The sequence below is a fragment of the Scyliorhinus torazame genome, chromosome 25 (assembly GCF_047496885.1).
Source record: "Scyliorhinus torazame isolate Kashiwa2021f chromosome 25, sScyTor2.1, whole genome shotgun sequence".
Classification (NCBI taxonomy): Eukaryota; Metazoa; Chordata; class Chondrichthyes; order Carcharhiniformes; family Scyliorhinidae; genus Scyliorhinus; species Scyliorhinus torazame.
In genome coordinates this window covers 46,062,812-46,084,236 of record NC_092731.1, presented here as the reverse complement: position 1 = coordinate 46,084,236, position 21,425 = coordinate 46,062,812, and the positions used below count along the sequence as shown (strand labels likewise).

General features: G+C 46.0%; 1 protein-coding gene across 1 annotated transcript in view; it reads right to left on the bottom strand.

Annotated features, from left to right (window-relative positions):
- The window catches only part of LOC140402507 (equilibrative nucleobase transporter 1-like), a 104,834-nt gene that overhangs the window by 34,917 nt on the left and 48,492 nt on the right, over positions 1-21,425 (bottom strand). The window contains exon 8 of the mRNA XM_072490366.1: positions 9,927-10,186. Coding sequence (XP_072346467.1) covers positions 9,927-10,186 — 260 coding nt within the window. The remainder of the gene's footprint in view (positions 1-9,926; positions 10,187-21,425) is intronic.

The following is a 21,425-nucleotide window of genomic DNA, read 5'->3' as shown; positions in this document are numbered from 1 at the left end:
AACCATTACAAGGGGACATAAATTCAAGGTGAAAGGTGGAAGATATAGGAGGGATATCAGAGGTAGGTTCTTTACCCAGAGAGTAGTGGGGGCATGGAATGCACTGCCTGTGGAAGTAATTGAGTCGGAAACATTAGGGACCTTCAAGCAGCTATTGGATAGGTACATGGATTACGGTAAAATGATATAGTGTAGATTTATTTGTTCTCAAGGGCAGCACGGTAGCATTGTGGATAGCACAATTGCTTCACAGCTCCAGGGTCCCAGGTTCGATCCCGGCTTGGGTCACTGTCTGTGCGGAGTCTGCAAGTCCTCCCCGTGTCTGCGTGGGTTTTCTCCGGGTGCTCCGGTTTCCTCCCACAGTCCAAAGATGTGCGGGTTAGGTGAATTGGCCAATGATAAATTGCCCTTAATGTCCAAATTGCCCTTGGTGTTGGGTGGAGGTGTTGAGTTTGGGTAGGGTGCTCTTTCCAAGAGCCGGTGCAGACTCAAAGTGCCGAATGGCCTCCTTCTGCACTGTAAATTCAATGATAATCTATGATTAATCTAGGACAAAGGTTCGGCACAACATCGTGGGCCGAAGGGCCTGTTCTGTGCTGTATTTTCTATGTTCTATGTTCTATGAACTGCCTTTCTGCAGCTGTTATACTATCTCTAATTAATAATGCCACCCCCCCACCTCTTTTACCACCCTCCCTAATCTTATTGAAACATCTATAACCAGGGACCTCCAACAACCATTTCTGCCCCTCTTCTATCCAAGTTTCCGTGATGGCCACCACATCGTAGTCCCAAGTACAGATCCATGCCTTAAGTTCACCCATCTTATTCCTGACGCTTCTTGCGTTGAAGTATACACACTTCAACCCATCTCCGTGCCTGCAAGTACTCTCCTTTGTAAGTGTTCCCTTCCCCACTGCCTCATTACATGCTTTGGCGTCCTGAATATCGGCTACCTTAGTTGCTGGACTACAAATCCGGTTCCCATTCCCCTGCCAAATTAGTTTATACCCTCCCAAAGAGTACTAGAAAACCTCCCTCCCAGGATATTGGTGCCCCTCTGGTTCAGATGCAACCTGTCCTGCTTGTACAGGTCCCACCTTCCCCAGAATGCGCTCCAATTATCCAAATACCTGAAGCCCTCCCTCCTACACCATTCCTGCAGCCACGTGTTCAACTGCACTCTCTCCCTATTCCTAGCCTCGCTATCACGTGGCACCGGCAACAAACCAGAGATGACAACTCTGTCTGTCCTGGCTTTTAACTTCCAGCCTAACTCCCGAAACTTGTTTATTACCTCCACACCCCTTTTCCTACCTATGTCGTTGGTACCAATGTGCACCACGACCTCTGGTTGCTCACCCCCCCCTTAAGGATCCTGAAGACACGATCCGAGACATCCCTGGCCCTGGCACCCGGGAGGCAACATACCTTCCGGGAGTCTCGCTCGCGACCACAGAATCTCCTATCTATTCCCCTAACCATTGAATCTCCTACAACTATTGCTTTTCTATTCTCCCCCCTTCCCTTTTGAGCCCCAGAGTCAGACCCAGAGACCTGGCCGCTAGGCCTTCCCCCGTTAGGTCACCCCCCCAACAGCATCCAAAACGGTATACTTGTTTTGAAGGGGAACGGCCACGAGGGATCCCTGCACTGTCTGCCTGTTTGTTTTTTTCCCCCTGTCTGTAACCCAGCTATTCTTGTCCTGTACCTTGGGTGTGGTTACCTCCCTGTAACTCTCCTCAATCACCCCCTCTGCCTCCCGGATGATCCGAAGTTCCCTAACACGGTCTTTGAGGAGCTGAAGTTGGGTGCACTTCCCGCAGGTATAGTCAGCGGGGACACCAGTGGTATCCCTCACCACCCACATCCTACAGGAGGAGCCTGCAACTGGCCTAGCCTCCAACCCTCTTACCTTACAGAATATAGCTGCCGTGTGGACTAACTAGATCTCCGCCCTCCGACTCTGCTCCCAGTCAGCTACACTTCCTGTAAACTCCTGGCTCTCTTCGCACTCTTTGCGGAAATGTCGGAAACAAAATGAAAGGAGCAACTTACTCCCTCCTCTCCTAACTCCCTCGGTCACCAAACACTTACTATAGCACTCAAAAAGCACCAAATTCAGCACTCCCTCGGTCACCAAACTCTTACTATAGCACTCAAAAAGCACCAAATTCAGCACTCCCTCGGTCACCAAACTCTTACTATAGCACTCAAAAAGCACCAAATTCAGCACTCAGTGCAAACAAAGTCTGCACTGTAGGGGATCACTTTTATACTGTGAATCTAGCCTCTGAAAACTGGCCTAATCCAATTAACTAATTAACAAGCTCCAGCTACAAGTGCCTACAAGTAGAAGCCTGTTTAAAGCTGATTGAAAATTCACCTTCTTCTAAACCAAACAGCAACTTTTAAGTTAACTAACTAAATAAAAGAAAGACTAAACTTTAGATAAAAATGAAGCCTTATACTCCCTCGGTCACCAAACTCTAACTATAGCACTCAAAAAGCACCAAATTCAGCACTCAGTTAGATGTGGAGATCATTGGGATTTTCTCCGGGAATGGTGGGAGCTGTACAAGAAGGATGGGTTGCAACTAAGCTGGAGGGGCACAAATATCATGGCCAGGTGGTTTGCTGCTGTCACTTTGGCAGGTTTAAAGTCATGTGGCAGGGAGATTGGAGCCAAAGCAGTAGGTCAGGAGGTGAATCATTTGATGGGGAACTAGTAAACAAGGCCAGTTAGACTGAGCAGGTAAGGAGACGTTGCTGAACACAACAGGACTGGTGGTCTGGCGTGCATTTGCGAGAAGTATAATAGGCAAGGCAGATGTCCTTAGAGCTTGGATTAGTGCTTGGAACTATGGCATTGTTGCTCTTACTGAGACCTTGTTGAGAGAAGGACAGGATTGATAGCTAAACATTCCAGGATTTAGATGTGTAATGCGGGATAGAGGGGGATGCAAAAGGGGTGGGGAAGTTGCATTATTGGTTGAGCAGAATATCACAGCTGTACTGCGGGAGGAGACCTCAGAGGGCGCATGGAGCGAAGCCACATGGGTGGAGTTCAGCAATAGGAAGGGTGCAATCACTGTGTTGGGGGTTTACTGCAGGCCTCCCAACAGCCAGCGGGAGATATGTTAGACATGCAAACACATTTAAGAAAGATGCTAAAGCACCAGGGCTGTTGTGGTTGATGATTTTAGCTTCCACTATGTTTACTGAGACTCACTTAGTGATAGGGGCTTGGATAGGTCAGAATTTGGAAGGACAAGCCAGGAGGTTTTCTTGAAATATTATGTAGATCGTACAACAAGGGAAGGGGCGTTCTGGACTTCGTATTGGGGAATGAGCCATGCCAGGTGATCGAGGCTTCAGTCGCGGAACATTTGGGAACGGTGACAATAAGTTATGAAATATGAAGGTACTTGTGGAAAAGGAGAAGAATAGTCCTCGCGTGAAGGTGCTAATTAGAGAAAAAGCTAATTATAAAATATTAGACCGGAACTAAAAATTTAGTTAGCGGCGGTTGCTTGAGGGTACATCAAAATCTGACATGTTGGAGTCTTTCAAATGTCAGTTGATGAGCGTTCTGGACCGCATGTTACTGTGAGGATGAAGGATAACTATGGGATGTTTCGGGAACCTTGGATAACGAGAGAAATTCTGAGCCTCGTCAAAACGTAAAATGAAGCACTCGTAAGACCTAGAAGGCTGGGAATAGGCAAATTCCTTATGAGGAATATAAAGAAAGTAGGAAGAAACTTAAACAAGGAGTCAGGAGGTCTAAAAGACGTCATGGAAAGTAATTGCCAAACAGGATTAAGGAAAATACCAAGGGTTGTTTTTAAATGGTATTTAGAGCAAGATGGTAGCAAGGGAAATGATTGCGCTGCGCAAGGACAGAGGAAGAAATCTATGTGTGGATCCAGAGGAAATTGGAGAGGTAACAGATGAGCCTTTGCATCAGTTTTTGCCAAACAGAAGGACTTGGTAAATGATGAGTCTGGGGAAGGGTATAAAGATAGCCTGGGAGGTATTGGGTGTCTTGAAAAACATGAAGGTAAATAAGTCCCTAGGGCCTAATGGGATTTACCGCTGAATAGTGAAACTGCTAAGGGAGGATATTTCTCTGGCCTTGTCAGAAATCTTTCTATCCCCATTGGTTACAGGTGTGGTCCGCTTGAGATGGGTGGCAAGCATGATCCAGGATAATACAGGCCGGTGAACCTTACCTTGGTGGAAGGGAACTTATTGGAACAGTTTCTTTGGAACAGGATTCACCGCCATTGGAAACAAATTGACTTATTAGTGAGAGGCAACATTGCTTTTCGAGGCGGTGTACGTGCCTCGCTAACTTGACCAAGTGAAATGTGATTGATCTTTTTATTCATTGAGGAATATAAAGAAAGTAGGAAGAAAATTTAAAAAAGGAGTCAGGAGGTCTAAAGGAGGTCATGGAAAATAATTGGCAAAATGTATTAAGGAGAATCCCAAGGCTTGTTTTTTTATGTGTGCATCCCTGGTTACCACAATGTAGCCATGTGAAATGGCCACCTGCAAAGTACTATGGGAATTGTGGTCAATTTGGTACACAGACAGGTATACAGCCTCTGTGCATTGTGCAAATAAACCAGACCTGGGAAGGAACTCCTAGTTCATTAAAGATCGATCACCATTTTCCCCAATACAGTAGCATTCACATTAAGAATCATCAACGATAGCAGACTAACCAGTGCCAGCCCCCCTTATTTGGAAAGGCCTACGTGCCTGGGACAATATAGCAAGGACCCGCCCAGCCATCGAGGTATCCGCCCCGAATTGGCGAAGATCGATAAGGATGATCAAACCCCTATCGATTCATTGGACCTAGAGTAAGGACCGTCCAAAAGGGCACGAATGAGACGAGGATAAAAAGCCCTGCGCACTCAGGATCAGCCTCGTTTGGTACCGGCCTGTGCGTGACCAACTGTAGCAGAACAACCAAGTTCAAGGAACCACGGTCATTTCCTGAAGGATGAGCCCAGCTGAGACGAACCTAACAACTTCCAACCGACCACGTGGACCCGGATAAAGGCCTTATCTCGCACAGTGCCGGTCACTCGAAGTTAAGTAAAGGTCATTTTAGTTATTAGGCGCAGTTTAGAACGGAGCCGTGTGTATTATTGCATACAGATACAAGTCCTGTGTTATTAATAAACTGTGTTTTTGAGCTAACATACTGGTTGTGTGGTCATTTGGTCAATATAAGAAACAGCTTGTGGTTCACCTGAAGGGTAAAAAGGCAACAGCAACATATAGTGCCGATTCCTAGTTGGCCTTCAGATTATGGTGGTGGGTTGCCTTCTTGAATGCTGCAATCCATAAGGTGTTCACCAATTGTGCTGTGAGGGAGGGATTTCCAGGATGTTTGCCAAGCCCATGAAGGAACGGTGATATATTTCCAAGTCAGGGTGGTGAGTGACTTGGACGGGAACCTCCAGGTGGTAAGAGTCCCAGTATCCGCTGCTCGTGTCCTCGGAGATGGTTATGGACGTTGGTTTGGAAGGGGTTGTCAAAGGAAACTTGGTGAGTTATTGCAGTGCACCTTCTGGATTCTACATACGTCAGCCACTGTTGGTCGGTGGTAGAGGGTTTGAATATTGGCAGAAGGGGAGGCAATCAAGCGGGGTTGCTTTGTCTTGGATGGTGTCGAGCGTTGTTGGAGCTGCACGCATCCAGGCATGTGGAGAGTATTCCATTGCACACCTACATTGTGCCTTGTAGATGGTGGATAGGTTTTGGTGGGGGTGAGGGGGAGGTTTCAGGAGGTGAGTTATTCGCAGTAGGATTCCAAGCCTTTGAGAAGACCTTGTCGCCACATTACTATTCTGGCTATCACAGTCCAGTTTCTGATCAATGGTAAACACCGGGATGTTTATTATGGGGTATTCAGTGAGGGCAATTCCACTGAATGTCAAGGGGCTGTCGTGTTGGGTGTTCTGGTATACAAACATGTCAACACGGCTGGAGATGGTGTAACTCTATTTTATTAACAACTCAGCTGTAATAACATACTGTAAGCTTGGGTACCTGCATTACCAGCTTATCTGTGGACCCTGTCCTATCACTACCTAGGTGAGGCACTCAGCACATGGTGAATGTCTGTGTTGCAGGCTGTGAGCTCTGTGCTCTGAGCTGGCTGCTGCTAGGATGAGCAGGAACTCTCCTGTCCCCTGTCTTTACAGTGCATGTGCTCTCACTGGTGATTGGCTGCGATGTTGTGGATGCTGGTTGGTCCTACTGCATGTCCATCAGTGTGTGTGTGACTGCACCATGATACGCTGATGTATATCATGACAGGGGCGTTGGTTAGATCCCTCTACACAAAAGCAATTTACTGCAGATGCTGAAATCTGAAACCAAAAGAGAACATGCAGGAAAACATCAGCGGGTCTGGCAACATCTGAAAGAAGAGAAAAGAGCTGACGTTTCGAGACCGGATGACCCTTTGTCAAAGCTACAAGACCTAGAAAGTGGAAGATATTTATACTGTATGTTGACGGAATGAACGATCAGTCACAGCCACATAAAGCAAGGGAAAAGAGTACATCTGGTAGTACCGAGAGAATAAAAGATGTGAAAGGCCAAACCGCCTTTCCTTTGCTTTCTGAGACTATGGCTCATTTTTCGTTCCCTCACCCTACAGTATAAGTATCTCTTACTTTCTGCGCCTTTTCGCTTTCGCAAAGGATCACTCGAAACATTAGCTATTTTCTGTCCTTACCGAAGCTTACAAACTGTCTGAGATTTTCCAGCATTTGCTCTTATGGTTAAATCCCTCTTGTAGGAGATGGTCATTGACTGGCACTTGTTGGCGCGAATGTAACTTTCCAATTGTCATCCCAAGCCTAGATATTTTCCAAGTCTTGCTGCATTTCGACATGGACTGATTCATTATCTGAAGAGTCGCTAATCATGCTAAACATTGTGCAGTCATGCGCAAACATCCTCACTTCTGACGTTATGATGGAAGAGAGGTCATTGATGAAATAACTGAAGAAGTTGGGGACTGAGTTGGTTGAACTCCAATCACCGCGACTATCTTCCTTTGTGCCGGGTATGACTCCAACCAGGGGACAGTTTCCCCCTGATTCCCATTCATTCCAGTTTAGCTCGGGTTCCTTGAGGTGCGAGTGACTGCCCTTATCATCGAGGCAGCTTTGACCGAGCGTGGCAACATTCGGTCAAAGCTGCCTCGATGATAAGGCCAGTCACTCGCACCTCACCTCTGGCATTCAGCTATTTTGTCCATGTTTGACCCAGGGCTGCCATGAGGTCAGAAGCTGAATCCCCCTGGCGGAACCCAAACTGTGCGTCCATGCGCAGGTGATTGCCGGGAAAGTGATGCTTGATTGCACGGTTGATGACTCCTTCCATCACTTTGCTGATGGTGATGAGAGGACTGATTGGGCGGTAATTGGCTGGCAATTTGTCCTGTTTCATGTGTACAGGACACGCTCGGGCAATTTTCCACATTGCCGGATAGATGCCAGTGTTGTAGCTGTATTGGAACAGCTTGGCTAGGCGAGCCGCAAATTTTGGAGTACAAGTCTTCAGTACTATTTCCGCGGTAATGTCATGGTCCTTAACCATTGCACTGCATGCAGGAACGGAAGTGGATATTGTCTACATAGAGCTTGTGAAACATTTCGCAAGATCTCCCATTGCAGACTGGTACAAAATGTGAAGGTACATGGGATCAGAGATGAGCTGGCAACATGGATACAGAACTGCCTAGGTCATAGAGAAAAGAGGGTAGCAGTGGAAGGGAGCTTTTCTGAATGAACGGCTTGGACTACAGGTGTTCCGCTGGGACCTTTGCTGTTTGTAGTAAAAAAAATATTTGGAGGGAAACGTAAAAGGTCTGATTGGTAAGTTTGCGGACGACACACGTGTTGGTGGAATTGCAGATCGTGATGTGGATTGTCAGAGGATGCAGCAGGATATAGATCGGTTGGAGACTTGGACGGAGACATGGCAGATGGCGTTTAATCCGGATACGTGATGTAATGCATGTTGGAAGGTCTAATATAGGTGGGAAGGATACAGTAAATGTCAAGACGATCAAAAGTATTGACAGGCATAGAGAGAGCTGGGTGTATAAATCCACAAATCACTGAAATTGGAAACGCCGGTGTAGAAGTTAGTCAAGAAGGCATACGGCATTCTTGCCTATATCGGCCGGGGCATTGAATATTAAAATTGGTAAGTCATGTTGCAGCTGTATAGAACCTTAGTTGGTCCATACTTGGAATATTGCATACGATTCTGGTTGCCACAATACCAGAAGAACGTGGAAGCTTTGGCGGGAGTGCAGCAGAGGTTTATCAGTCTGTTGCCTGGTCTGGAGGTATTAGCTATGAGGAGACGTTGGATATACTCAGATTATTTTTACCGGAACGACGAAGTTGGTGGGGCGACATGATAATAGTTTATAAAATGATGAGTGGCATGGACAGAGTGGATAGTCAGAAGCTTTTTCCCAGGGTGGAGAAGCTAATTACCAGGGAACATAGCTTTCAGTTGTGAGGCGCAGTCTTTTACACAGAGGGTGGTGAGTGCCTGGAACTCGCTTCCAGTGGAGTTGGTGGAAGCAGGTACAATAGCGACTTTTAAGAGTTATCTTTGAATACAAGAATAGGATGCGAATAGCGAAGCACGGGCTCTCGAAGTGCAGAGGATTTTAGTTTAGGCAGGCATGGTAATCGTTGCAGGCTTGGAGGGCCAAAGGGCCTGTTCCTATACTGTATAAAATCAAATTGCTGCGGATGCTGGAATTTGAGACCAAGAGAAAATGCTGGAAAATCTCAGCAGGTCTGGCAGCATCTGTCGGGAGAGAAAAGAGCTAATCTTTCGAGCCCAGATGACCAGAGCTTTGATAAAGGTCATCTGGACTCGAAACGCTAGCTATTCTCTCTCCCTACAGATGCTGCCAGACCTGCTGAGATTTTCCAGCATTTTATCTTTGGTTTCTGTTCCTATATTGTGCTGTTCTTTATTCTTTTTCGTTGTGAACAAGAAAATAGATGGACACTTAATTCATAGATTCCCTATGATTCCTCGAGCGCAGGATGAGGAAATTCTACCCATCAGGTCTGCACCAATCCTCTGAAAAAACAGTTTCCCTCGACCAACCCCTCCAACTTAACCCGAAATGCGGTGCTTTGATCATAGCCACTCCAGATTTCTGGATACTAAGGGCACAATTTAACAACGTCAATGTAATTCACCTGCACATCTTCGATTATTCAATGAATAATTTCAATCAGAATAGTCAAATAGATTTATCACCATTCTATTATCTCACATTCAAGCATAGAATGAGACAGTCCGGCCATCATACACGATCTTGCAATGTCAAATAAGCTTTCTGATCACTTCCGAATCCGTCCCTCCTTCCCGACATCTATGAAAATGTGTCTTCTGATTACGGTTAGCCCCACCAGTGATTTCATTTTCTTTGATATGAGAATGTCAGCAACAATCTCCTTTATTTGATAGTTGCTGCCTCTCTTCATAGAACTGCGGGCCCCAAATTGAAAGACAAGGGAGTAGCAGGTAACAGAGAGAACGGAAGTCAGAGGGACAAAACAGTAGGCAAAGGGATAATTCTGAAGTGATTGCGTGGGGAATGGCAGAGGTAATTGAAAAGAGACAGTGGGAAAACAGAGCATTGATCAGAAGGTTATAAAGTGTAAGATAGGAAATGGCATTGAAAATAATGACAAGTTGAGGAGAAAATTGAGGAGAAAAGGGGCATTCTAAAGTAATAAGGTACAAATAAGGGGAGGGACTGCGATGGTAAGCATGCGCTGTGATACGAGGAAGAGCAGGCAACACGGGGTGGAAGGAGACAAGCAAGGAAATGTGAGAGATAATCTCACCTGACCCAAGAGCTTGTGGATTCACATCTTCGGTCTCTGCATCGTGCTGTCCTTGGCTCCTCTCTTGTTCTTCCTCTTGGTTACTCTCACCCATGCCTCCTTCGGTCTCTTGCTCTCGTACCCCACTTATTACTCTCACCTCTTGCGACGCCCTGTTCTCCTCTCGCGAGGTCCCACCTGCTCCGGATCGTGGATGCGCCTGGCTCGCAATGAGCGTCTCACGGCAGAATGGCACCAATTCTAACTTCCCGCAACTGACCCTGACCAAACAAGCAACAATTTCCATCTTTAAACACAATGGCCACTGAAACATCAGGAGCTAACCGCTCATGCAGCAACTGAGAAGGGGAACGAAGCAATGCAGCGGTTAAGCTTTTGCTTCATTATGATCTGACGTGTGTCTTGGAGATGATGGACAGGCTTTTGTGGGGGACAAGGGGTGAGTTGCTCCCCCTATTATTCCAGGCATTTGAGCTGCCCTGGTAGCCACCAGCTCGGACAGTTTAGTTTCTGATCAATGGTAACTCCCCAGGATGTTGATTCACCATCGTAAGAGACATTAGAGGCATGGTTGCACAATAAAAAGAGTGATTTGGGGCAACCCAAACATGTAAGGACCATCTTGAGGTGTCAACCCAAATAAGTACCTTTAACCAAGGATTTCTAATTTCAAAACTTGGACTTAAATCTAAGGGCCATGATCCGAAAGTTAGCAAATGACACCAATGAATGAACGAGCAGTTGAAAGAGGAGGACAGCTGTAAACTTCAAAGAGATATCCATGCTCTGGTGTGATGGGCAGAAAAATAGCTAATAGGGCTCAGCCCGAGAAGATGACTTTGCTGTGGCCAAAAACGGAAAAGAATAGAGAATAAAAGATGGATCCTGTGTGATTTAGATGAAGTCTGTGGGTTGCACGTACACAATACAAAGCAGGATAGTTCAATGACTTGGCTTCGGAGACATTTGGAATCCTTCCCTTTGTTAGTCTAGTATGAGGATAGTTTATGTGTTTGGGGAATATTTTATTATCCAGAGAAGAATGCTTGCTGTGCATACGTGCTTCAATTATTCTCGAGAAATATTGGTTAAGACATCCTGTCGGGGGCAATTAAGAAATCAAAACATTGGACGTGTTAACTGCATGCATTTGCAACGAACCTATCGTAGAGCAGGTATAGAAATAAAGAGGAGTTCAAATATTTGCCTGAACAGATAGATAGCTACATTATTGTGAACTTGAAAATATTTCGTAGAAAATCAACTTGGGGTCACAGTGACACAATCGTTAGCACTGCTACCTCACAGCTCCAGGGACCCAGGTTCGATTCCGGCCTCGGGTGACTGTGTGGAGTTTGCACTTTCTCTCCGTGACTGCATTGTTTTCCTCCGGGTGCGGCGGTTTCGCCCCACTAATATGTGCATGCCGGGTGGATTGGTCACGCTAAATTACCCTCGGTGTCCAAAATGTTTGGTATAGTGACGGAGACAGAGTGGAGGAGTGGGCTTAAGTCGGGTGTTCTTTCCAGCGGCTGGTGCAGATTCGATAGGTCAATTGGTTTCCTTCTGTACTGTAGGGATTCTATGATTCTGTGTAGAAAGAGTCAAACATGAAATGTTTATTCACTTTCATTGCACCCTAAAGTGGCGGCATAGGAAAACAAAGATGATCGCCTTCATTTGGAAATACTGAGTTCAACAGCCTTCAGAGACAATGGAATCGAAGATGATTGGGAAATATGATACCCAAGTAGAGGTGTTGAGTTGACTTGTTGATGATTTTGTGAATATAAAACAGTTTCTGTTTTGAACATGCAAAGTCTGAAATCTCCATCCAAAAAATTGAAAAGAAAATTGGGTTTCAGAAATCAATATTGCAGATGTTCTTAGATTTGCACATCAGGGCGAAGTAAGCTGTTGCATACCATTAAAATCGTAATGTATTTGAGCAGTGGGAATGTTACTGTTTTTTTACTTGCTATATATGAGACTATTTAATTGTGTAAATGCGTTCTTCTGTGGTTATGATTTATTCTTGTGACAAAATCTTTGTCTTGTTTCAATTCCAAAAGTGTGACTGTAAGTCGACGCTGCTAAGATCTGCTTGTTTCCTCTGGTTTTTCAATGCGAAAACAGGGAGTGGCGGGCTGTTGGTCAAGTTTATCTCTTGGATTTTGTTTTGTCGGAAAATAACATCCGCTCTGGGTATAATACCGCAGCATACAATATTGGATTGGATTGGATTGGATTTGTTTATTGTCACATGTACCGAGGTACAGTGAAAAGTATTTTTCTGCGAGCAGCTCAACAGATCATTAAGTAAAAAGTGGATCTGTTTGGGAGAGCTCGCAGAGAGCTCCAGTGCCATCTTGATGAGACTTGGTGAGACAATATTAGATCAAGGGAATAGTCTTGGAGCTATGTCACATGTTTTTTTAATGCCACAACTTAATGTTGGGTGCAGTCATGGTAACCTGATCACAGAAGGGTTTTGTTCCACTTGAAAGTAGGAGTGGAAAGGGGACAGAGTTAAATTATGAGCACACTGTCACAAACGGAAAAATACAGGCATGAGCAAATATTTGGTGAGACGAGTTAAGTGCGAGTTATCTGCATAAATGTGGGGTGATGCCTTTTGGTGGATCCAATCAGGGCAGGACCTACTCAGTAAATGCGAGGGAGATGAGGAGAGGTACCGAACAAAGAGATTTAGGGGTGCAGTTTCATAGTTCCTTGAAGGTGGAGTAGTAGGCTTGCTTCGAGACATAGAGGAGCAAGTCATGTGCATAGAGTGAGATTCTGTGCTCTCTGTCTCCTTTCCGGATTTCCTTCCAACTTTTCGCGGCCCGCAAGGCTATCGCCAGGGGTTTGGTTGTTAGCACGAACAAGATTGGGGACAGGGGGCAGCCCTGTCTTGTTCCTCTCTGCAGCTGGAAGTATTCAGAGCTGGTGGTGTTAGTTCGGACGCTCGCTTCGGGAGCGTTGGACAGGAACCTCACCCAGGCGGTGATCGCCGCTCCAAGCCCAAACCATTCCAGTACCTCGAGGAGGTATTTCTATTCGACTCTGTCAAAGGCCTTTCCTGCGTCCAGGAAGACGGTTGCCTCTGGTGTTCTCTATTATTATGTTCAGCAGCCTCCTGATGTTCGCTGTGAGCTGCCTACCCGTGACAAAGCTGGTTTGGTCCTCTGTGACCACCTCTGGTACACAGCCCTTCAGCCTTTTGGCCAGGACATTTGCGAGTATCTTCGCATCCACATTCAGCAGTGAAATAGGTCTGTATGATCCGCATTCCGTCAGGTCTTTATCTTTTTTGGGTATCAGTGAAATTGTGGCTTCCGCTAGCGTGGGGTGCAGGGTGCCCCTTGCCAGTGAGTCCACGAGCATAGAACATAGAACATAGAACAATACAGCGCAGTACAGGCCCTTCGGCCCACGATGTTGCACCGAAACAAAAGCCATCTAACCTACACTATACCATTATCATCCATATGTTTATCCAATAAACTTTTAAATGCCCTCAATGTTGGCGAGTTCACTACTGTAGCAGGTAGGGCATTCCACGGCCTCACTACTCTTTGCGTAAAGAACCTACCCCTGACCTCTGTCCTATATCTATTACCCCTTAGTTTAAGGCTATGTCCCCTCGTGCCAGCCATTTCCATCCGCGGGAGAAGGCTCTCACTGTCCACCCTATCTATCCCTCTGATCATTTTGTATGCCTCTATTAAGTCTCCTCTTAACCTTCTTCTCTCTAACGAAAACAACCTCAAGTCCATCAGCCTTTCCTCATAAGATTTTCCCTCCATACCAGGCAACATCCTGGTAAATCTCCTCTGCACCTGCTCCAAAGCCTCCACGTCCTTCCTATAATGCGGTGACCAGAACTGTACGCAATACTGCAAATGCGGCCGTACCAGAGTTCTGTACAGCTGCAACATGACCTCCTGACTCCGGAACTCAATCCCTCTACCAATAAAGGCCAACACTCCATAGGCCTTCTTCACCACCCTATCAACCTGGGTGGCAACTTTCAGAGATCTATGTACTTGGACACCTAGATCACTCTGCTCATCCACACTTTCAAGAACTTTTCCATTAGCCAAATATTCCACATTCCTGTTTTTCCTTCCAAAGTGAATCACCTCACACTTCTCTACATTAAACTCCATTTGCCACATCTCAGCCCAGCACTGCAGCTTATCTATATCCCTCTGTAACCTGCTACTTCCTTCCACACTATCGACAACACCACCGACTTTAGTATCGTCTGCAAATTTACTCACCCACCCTTCTGCGCCTTCCTCTAGGTCATTGATAAAAATGACAAACAGCAACGGCCCCAGAACAGATCCTTGTGGTACTCCACTTGTGACAGAACTCCATTCTGAACATTTCCCATTAACCACCACCCTCTGTCTTCTTTCAGCTCGCCAATTTCTGATCCACATCTCTAAATCACCCTCAATCCCCAGCCTCCGTATTTTCTGCAATAGCCTACCGTGGGGAACCTTATCAAACGCTTTGCTGAAATCCATATACACCACATCAACTGCTCTACCCTCGTCTACCTGTTCAGTCACCTTCTCAAAGAACTCGATAAGGTTTGTGAGGCATGACCTACCCTTCACAAAGCCATGCTGACTATCCCTGATCATATTATTCCTATCTAGATGATTATAAATCTTGTCTCTTATAATCCCCTCCAAGACTTTACCCACTACAGACGTGAGGCTCACCGGTCTATAGTTGCCGGGGTTGTCTGTGCTCCCCTTTTTGAACAAAGGGACCACATTTGCTATCCTCCAGTCCTCTGGCACTATTCCTGTATCCAATGATGACATAAAAATCAAAGCCAATGGTCCAGCAATCTCTTCCCTGGCCTCCCAGAGAATCCTAGGATAAATCCCATCAGGTCCCGGGGACTTATCTATTTTCAGTCTGTCCAGAATTGCCAACACCTCTTCCCTACGTACCTCAATGCCATCTAATCTATTTACCTGGAGCTCAGCATTCTCCTCCACAACATTATCTTTTTCCTGAGTGAATACTGACGAAAAATATTCATTTAGTATCTCGCCTATCTCTTCAGACTCTACACACAACTTTCCATCCCTGTCCTTGACTGGTCCTACTCTGTCCCTAGTCATTCGCTTATTCCTGACATACCTATAGAAAGCTTTTGGGTTTTCCTTGATCCTTCCTGCCAAATACTTCTCATGTCCCCTCCTTGCTCGTCTTAGCTCTCTCTTTAGATCCTTCCTCGCTACCTTGTAACTATCCATCGCCCCAACTGAAACTTCACACCTCATCTTCACATAGGCCTCCTTCTTCCTCTTAACAAGAGATTCCACTTCTTTGGTAAACCACGGTTCCCTCGCTCGGCACCTTCCTCCCTGCCTGACCGGTACATACTTATCAAGAACACGCAGTAGCTGATCCTTGAACAAGCTCCACTTATCCAGTGTGTCCAAAACTTGCAGCCTACTTCTCCACCTTATCCCCCCCAAGTCACGTCTAATGGCATCATAATTTCCCTTCCCCCAGCTATAACTCTTGCCCTGCGGTGTATACTTATCCCTTTCCATCCTTAACGTAAACGTCACCGAATTGTGGTCACTGTCCCTGACGTGTGGGGCCAGGACTGCTGCGACTTTTGTAGAAGTCTGCCGGGAACCCGTCGGGTCCCGGTGCCTTCCCCGCCTGCATGGAGCTGATGCTCTCCATGATTTCTCCCAGGTGTACTGGTGTCTCCAGCTCCCCCCGTCTGTCTTCCCCCACAACTGGTAGTTCCAGTCCATCTAGGAACTGTTTGATCCCCGCGCCCCCGTTGAGGGGCTCGGAGGCGTGCAGTACCCGGTAGAAGGTCTCAAATGTCCGATTGACCTCCTTTGGCTCTGTTACCAGTCTGCGTCGGTTATCCTTTACCTGCACTATTTCCCTTGTGGCTGCCTGCTTTCTCAGCTGGTGAGCCAATAGGCGGCCCGCCTGTCTCTGTGTTCGTAGAAGGTCCCCCATGTCTGGCGGAGTTGGTACACTGCTTTCCTAGTGGATAGCGGGTTAAAGTCCATTTGCAGCTTTTTTGTCTCCGCCAGCATCTCGACAGTCGGGGCTTCGGAGTATTTTCTGTCGACTTCCAGGATGGAGTTCACCAGTTGTTGCCTGGCCACCCTCTCTTCCCTATCTTTGCTTGCCTTGTAGGCTATGATCTCTCCTCTAATCACGGACTTCAGTGCCTGCCAGGACGTGGAGGGTGAGACCTCCCCGTTTTGGTTGTTACTAACGTAGTCGCCTACGGCCCGCGATGTTTTTTGACAGAAGGCGCTGTCGGCCAGGAGGTCGGTGTCCAGCCTCCACGGGGGGCGCTGAGCCTCGCCTGTCTCCAACTTCACATCCATATAGTGTGGAGCGTGCTCAGAGATACATGCACCACAATTAACTCTCGGAAATGTATAATTAACCGTGTGACTGCAGAGATCAATTGAAAGGAATTGTACAAATGCTGCGACCATTACTAAGGCCGAACTCGGGTACCGCAGACAACCTGTCTACAAAAGCAAAGGAACATGAAACCCATTTTGAAATTATTTCCGATTGAAAGTATATCAAATACAACATTGCAGGTTGTGAAATGAGCATCCTTTCTCCAATCCAGGTTGGAGAAGTGGGAGTAACTTGCTTTACAGCCCCCCCCCCCCCCCCCCCCCCTCCCCTCCACCCTGGCTTGAAACCAGCAACATACAACTTGTAATGTTGCTGCACCGCTTAGTCTCCCACCTTTCATCAACAAAGCGCCAGGATTGGCTCCAGGGGATTGCTTGCCCCCACCCCCTCCTACACGCTCGCACAAAGCTCCTCCACACTTGTGCACCGGGAATTTCTGAACGTACTGACCCGCGCTGGTAGCAATATGTGATCAATTCCTGCCCATCGCATTGTGGAAGTCACCTCTACTTGGCAACTGAACTATCTAACATCAGTCTGCAGGCTGCCAACCCTGAATAAATACACAATTGGACTTTGGCAAGGGACTTGCCAACCTGCTTTCCGCATTCAGACCGTGTAAAACAACCAGCATTCTCACTTTGTGTATTTTTAGTCTCGTCTGAGGCTTTTAATGAAAATTGCATTGCGTCATAATTGTGTAACTGGGATATAAGCCACCGCTGCAAAGGAAGGAAGTAAAATCGATAACACCTTTCTGATGCTGGACTAGTGGTGAGAATGTAAAACAGTACTGTTTACGTTGGCCGACAAGGACAGCAAGAGCATTGTTTTATTATATCATCTCTGGTATAAGTCTTGGAAAAACTTTAGCCAGCTTGTAAAACCTGTCTTCCCGAATGAATTCCATGCCTGCATAAGTCAACCACATGTGTCCATGGGACTAATTCCGCCTCGACTTCTTGATTCTAGAAGTTTGCACGTCAAATTGAACTGACTGGTGTATCATTGCTACGCTTAGCTTTGTATATTGTCTGAAATGGCGGGGGTAAGATAATGTTGCTATTTCAAAGCAAGGGCACCACATCTAAGTCCATGGAAGACTGAACCCAATATTATCTGTGCCTCTGGAACTCGCACTTCTCTCACTACGTGGAGGCAACTAATTCTGTTTTGTTCAGTTGCCAAATTGAAGTGTGGATACCTCATCCTTTACAGTTTTGATCATTCATAATTAATATTAATTTTTGTGGCATGTGGGCGAGGCTGGCTCGACACGATTTGTTGCTCATTCCAACTGCCCCTAAGAAGATGATAATGGTCTGTATTTTTGAACCATGACAGTCCATGTGAACTCGGTACACTTAAAGTGCCATTCGGGAGACATCAGATGAAGCAGACGTCGCCTTCAGTTCGAGCAAGTTGAATTACAACAAAGAGATTCAGAACTAAAGACGTTGTACAATAAAGAATGAACTCAAATGATTGGAATTCAAGACCGGCAAGTTCCTTTAAGGATGAAGGATAAGTTTGGCAAGTTTGGAAACTTTGGATAATGAGAGATATTGTTTGCTGAGTCAAAATGAAAAAGGAAGAACTTGTCACGGCTGGGATGCTGGGAACGTACAAAGCAAGTGCAGAATACAAGGAAAGTGGAAAGAAACTTACGCAATGAGTCAGGAACACTAAAAAGGGTCACGAAAAGTCATCGGCCAGCAGTGTCAAGGAAAATACGAAGGCTGGTCATACATATATAAAGAGCAAGAGGGTAGCCAGTGAGAGGGTTGGCCCACTCACTGATAGCGGATGGAATCCATGCCTGAAGCCACAGGAAATGGGCGATGTATCAAATTAGTACTTTGTGTCAGTATTCACAAAAGAGAAGGAATCTTTCGATGATGAGTCTGGGGTCTGTGTGTAGATAGTATGGGTCATGTTGAGGTCAAGTTGGAGGAGGTATTCGGGGTGTTGAAAAACATGAAGGTAGACACGTCCCCAGGGCCTGATGGGACATACCATAGAATACTGAGAGAGGCAAGGGAAGAAATTGCTGGGCCTTTGAGAAAAATCTTTGTATCTTCACTGGCTGCAGGAGAGGTCCAAGAGGATTGGAGAATTGCCAATGTTGTTCCTTTGTTTAAGAAGAGTAGCAAGTATAATGCAGCTAATTACAGGCCGGTGAGCCTTACATCAGTGCTGGAGGAAAAAATGGTGAGGATTCTTCCAGACAGGATTTACTCCCACTTGGAACTAAATGGACATATTGGCGAGAGGCAGCATGGTTTTGTGAAGGGGAGGTCGTGTGTCAAAAACGTCATCGAGGTTTTCGAGGAAGTGACAAAGACGATTGATGAGGATAGGGCAGTGGATGTTCTCTACATGGACTTAAGTAAGACCATTCACAAGGTCCCTCACGGCATTCTGGTACAGGAGGTGAAGTCACACTGGATCAGAGATGAGCTGGCAAGATGGATCTAGTAGGCAGAGGGTGGCAGTGGAAGGGTGCGTTTCTAAATGGCAGGCTATGCCCAGTGGGGTTCCTCAGGGTTCAGTGCTGGGGCCCTTCCTGTTTGTAATATATCTAAATGATTTGGAAGAAAATGTAACTGGTCTGCTTAGTAACTTTGTGGATGACTCAAAGGCTGGTGGAATTGTGGATAGCGATGAGGACCGCCAGAGGATAGAGAAGAATGTAGATCGGTTAGAGACTTTGGCAGAGAGATGGCAAATAGATTTTAATCAGAATGAAAGTGAGGTAATGCATTTTGGAAGGTCAAATAGAGATCGGAAATATACAGCAAATGGCAGAACCTTAAGATGTTGATAGTCAGAAGAATCTGGCTGTACAGTTGCACAGGTCCCTGAAAATGGAAACGCGGGTGGAGAAGGAAGTCCAGAAGGCATACGGCATGCTGGCCTTCATCGACCAGGAAATTGAGTTTAAAAGTTGACAAATCATGTTGCAGCTTTATTGAACCTTAGTTTGGCCACACTTGGAATATTGCGTGGATACTGGTCGCCTCACAACCAGAAAAATGTGGAGACTTTGCAGAGGTTACAGAAAATATTACCCGACGTTGCCTGGTATGGAGAGCATCAGCTGTGAGGAGAGTTTGGAGAAACTTGGTTTATTTTCAGTGAAATGAGAGAGGTTGAGAGGCGACGTGATAGAAGTTTACACGATTATGGGATGCATGGACAGAGCGGATAGTCAGAAGCATTTTCCCAGGGTGGAACAGTCAATTTCTAGGGGGGGCATGGGTTGAAGGTACGAGGGGCAGATTTCAAGAAGATGTACGAGTAATGTTTGTTACACAGAGAGTGGTGGGAGCCTGGAACTCTCTGCCTGGAGAGGGAGTGGAAACAGATACGCGAGTGACGTTTATGGGCGTCTTCACAAATACTAGAATAGGATGCGAATACAGGGATATGTCCACGGAAGGTAGCGGGTTTCAATACAGGTGGGCAACATGGTCAGTGCAGGCTTGGAGTGCCAATGGGCCTGTTCCGGTGCTGCAATTTCCTTTTTTTTATTTGTTCTTTGGATGAATATCAGAATGCCATTACATTAGAAATAATTCATTAATGAGAAAATGGGGATTTTTACATATTCAAGCTTATAGCAAATGGGCAGAAGTTCGTCACATATTATTACCGGTGGATAGCAGCAAAGACACTTTGCGGGTAATGCATGAGGTTCCAGGCGGGGAGGGGGGGGATTTGAGGGTGAGAGCAGCTCAATAAAAACGACATTGACCTTCTTATTGACCGAGAATACATAAGGATACAATTGAAATAGACTGCACAGGTGAAGTGATAGGTAAACCACAGGTGGTAATCAAACCAGCACCTGTGTTACACATTCCCGTTTTCGAGGAACCATTAGTGGACCGTATCAGATAGAAAGCAAACAGAGCGAAGCAATTGATTGCTAACAATGCCAGATCGAAGATGGACTTACGATGTCAGGTTACGATGCAAAACATGTATTTTGACACAGATGGAAAGAATGAGAAGTGTTGGTCGCTGTAACTTCGGGAGAATAGGTACATCAAGACAATTCTGAATCTGGCACAGCTCAAAGTAAATTGGACATAAACGACAAATTACAAAATTGAGATAGAATATTGAGCAAACTTTCAGAGGAAAATCAAAATGAATTGAAAGTGTCATTACTTGGAAGGCACAAAAGTATTTAAGCAAGATATAGAATATAGAACATAGAACATTACAGCGCAGTACAGGCCCTTCGGCCCTCAATGTTGCGCCGACCTGTGAAACCATCTAAAGCTCATCTACACTATTCCCTTATCGTCCATATGTCGATCCAATGACCATTTGAATGCCCTTAGTGTTGGCGAGTCCACTACTGTTGCAGGCAGGGCATTCCACACCCTTGCTACTCTCTGACTAAAGAACCTACCTCTGACATCTGTCCTATATCTATCTCCCCTCAATTTAAAGCTATGTCCCCTCGTGGTAGACATCACCATTCGAGGAAAAAGGCTCTCACTGTCCACCCTATCCAATCCTCGGATCATCTTGTATGCCTCAATTAAGTCACCTCTTAACCTTCTTCTCTCTAACGAAAACAGCCTCAAGTCCCTCATACTTTCCTCATAAGATCTTCCCTCCATACCAGGCAACATTCTGGTAAATCTCCTCTGCACCCTTTTCAATGCTTCCACATCCTTCCTATAATGTGGCGACCAGAATTGCACGCAATACTCCAAATGCGGCCGCACCAGAGTTTTGTACAGCTGCAACATGACCTCATGGCTCCGAAACTCAATCCCTCTACCAATAAAAGCTAACACACCATACACCTTCTTAACAACCCTCTCAACCTGAATGGCAACTTTCAGGGATCTATGTACATGGACACCGAGATCTCTATGCTCATCCACACTGCCAAGAATCTTACCATTAGCCCAGTACTCTGTCTTCCTGTTATTCCTTCCAAAATGAATCACCTCGCACTTTTCTGCATTAAACTCCATTTGCCACCTTTCAGCCCAGCGCTGCAGCTTATCTATGTCCCTCTGTAACTTGTAA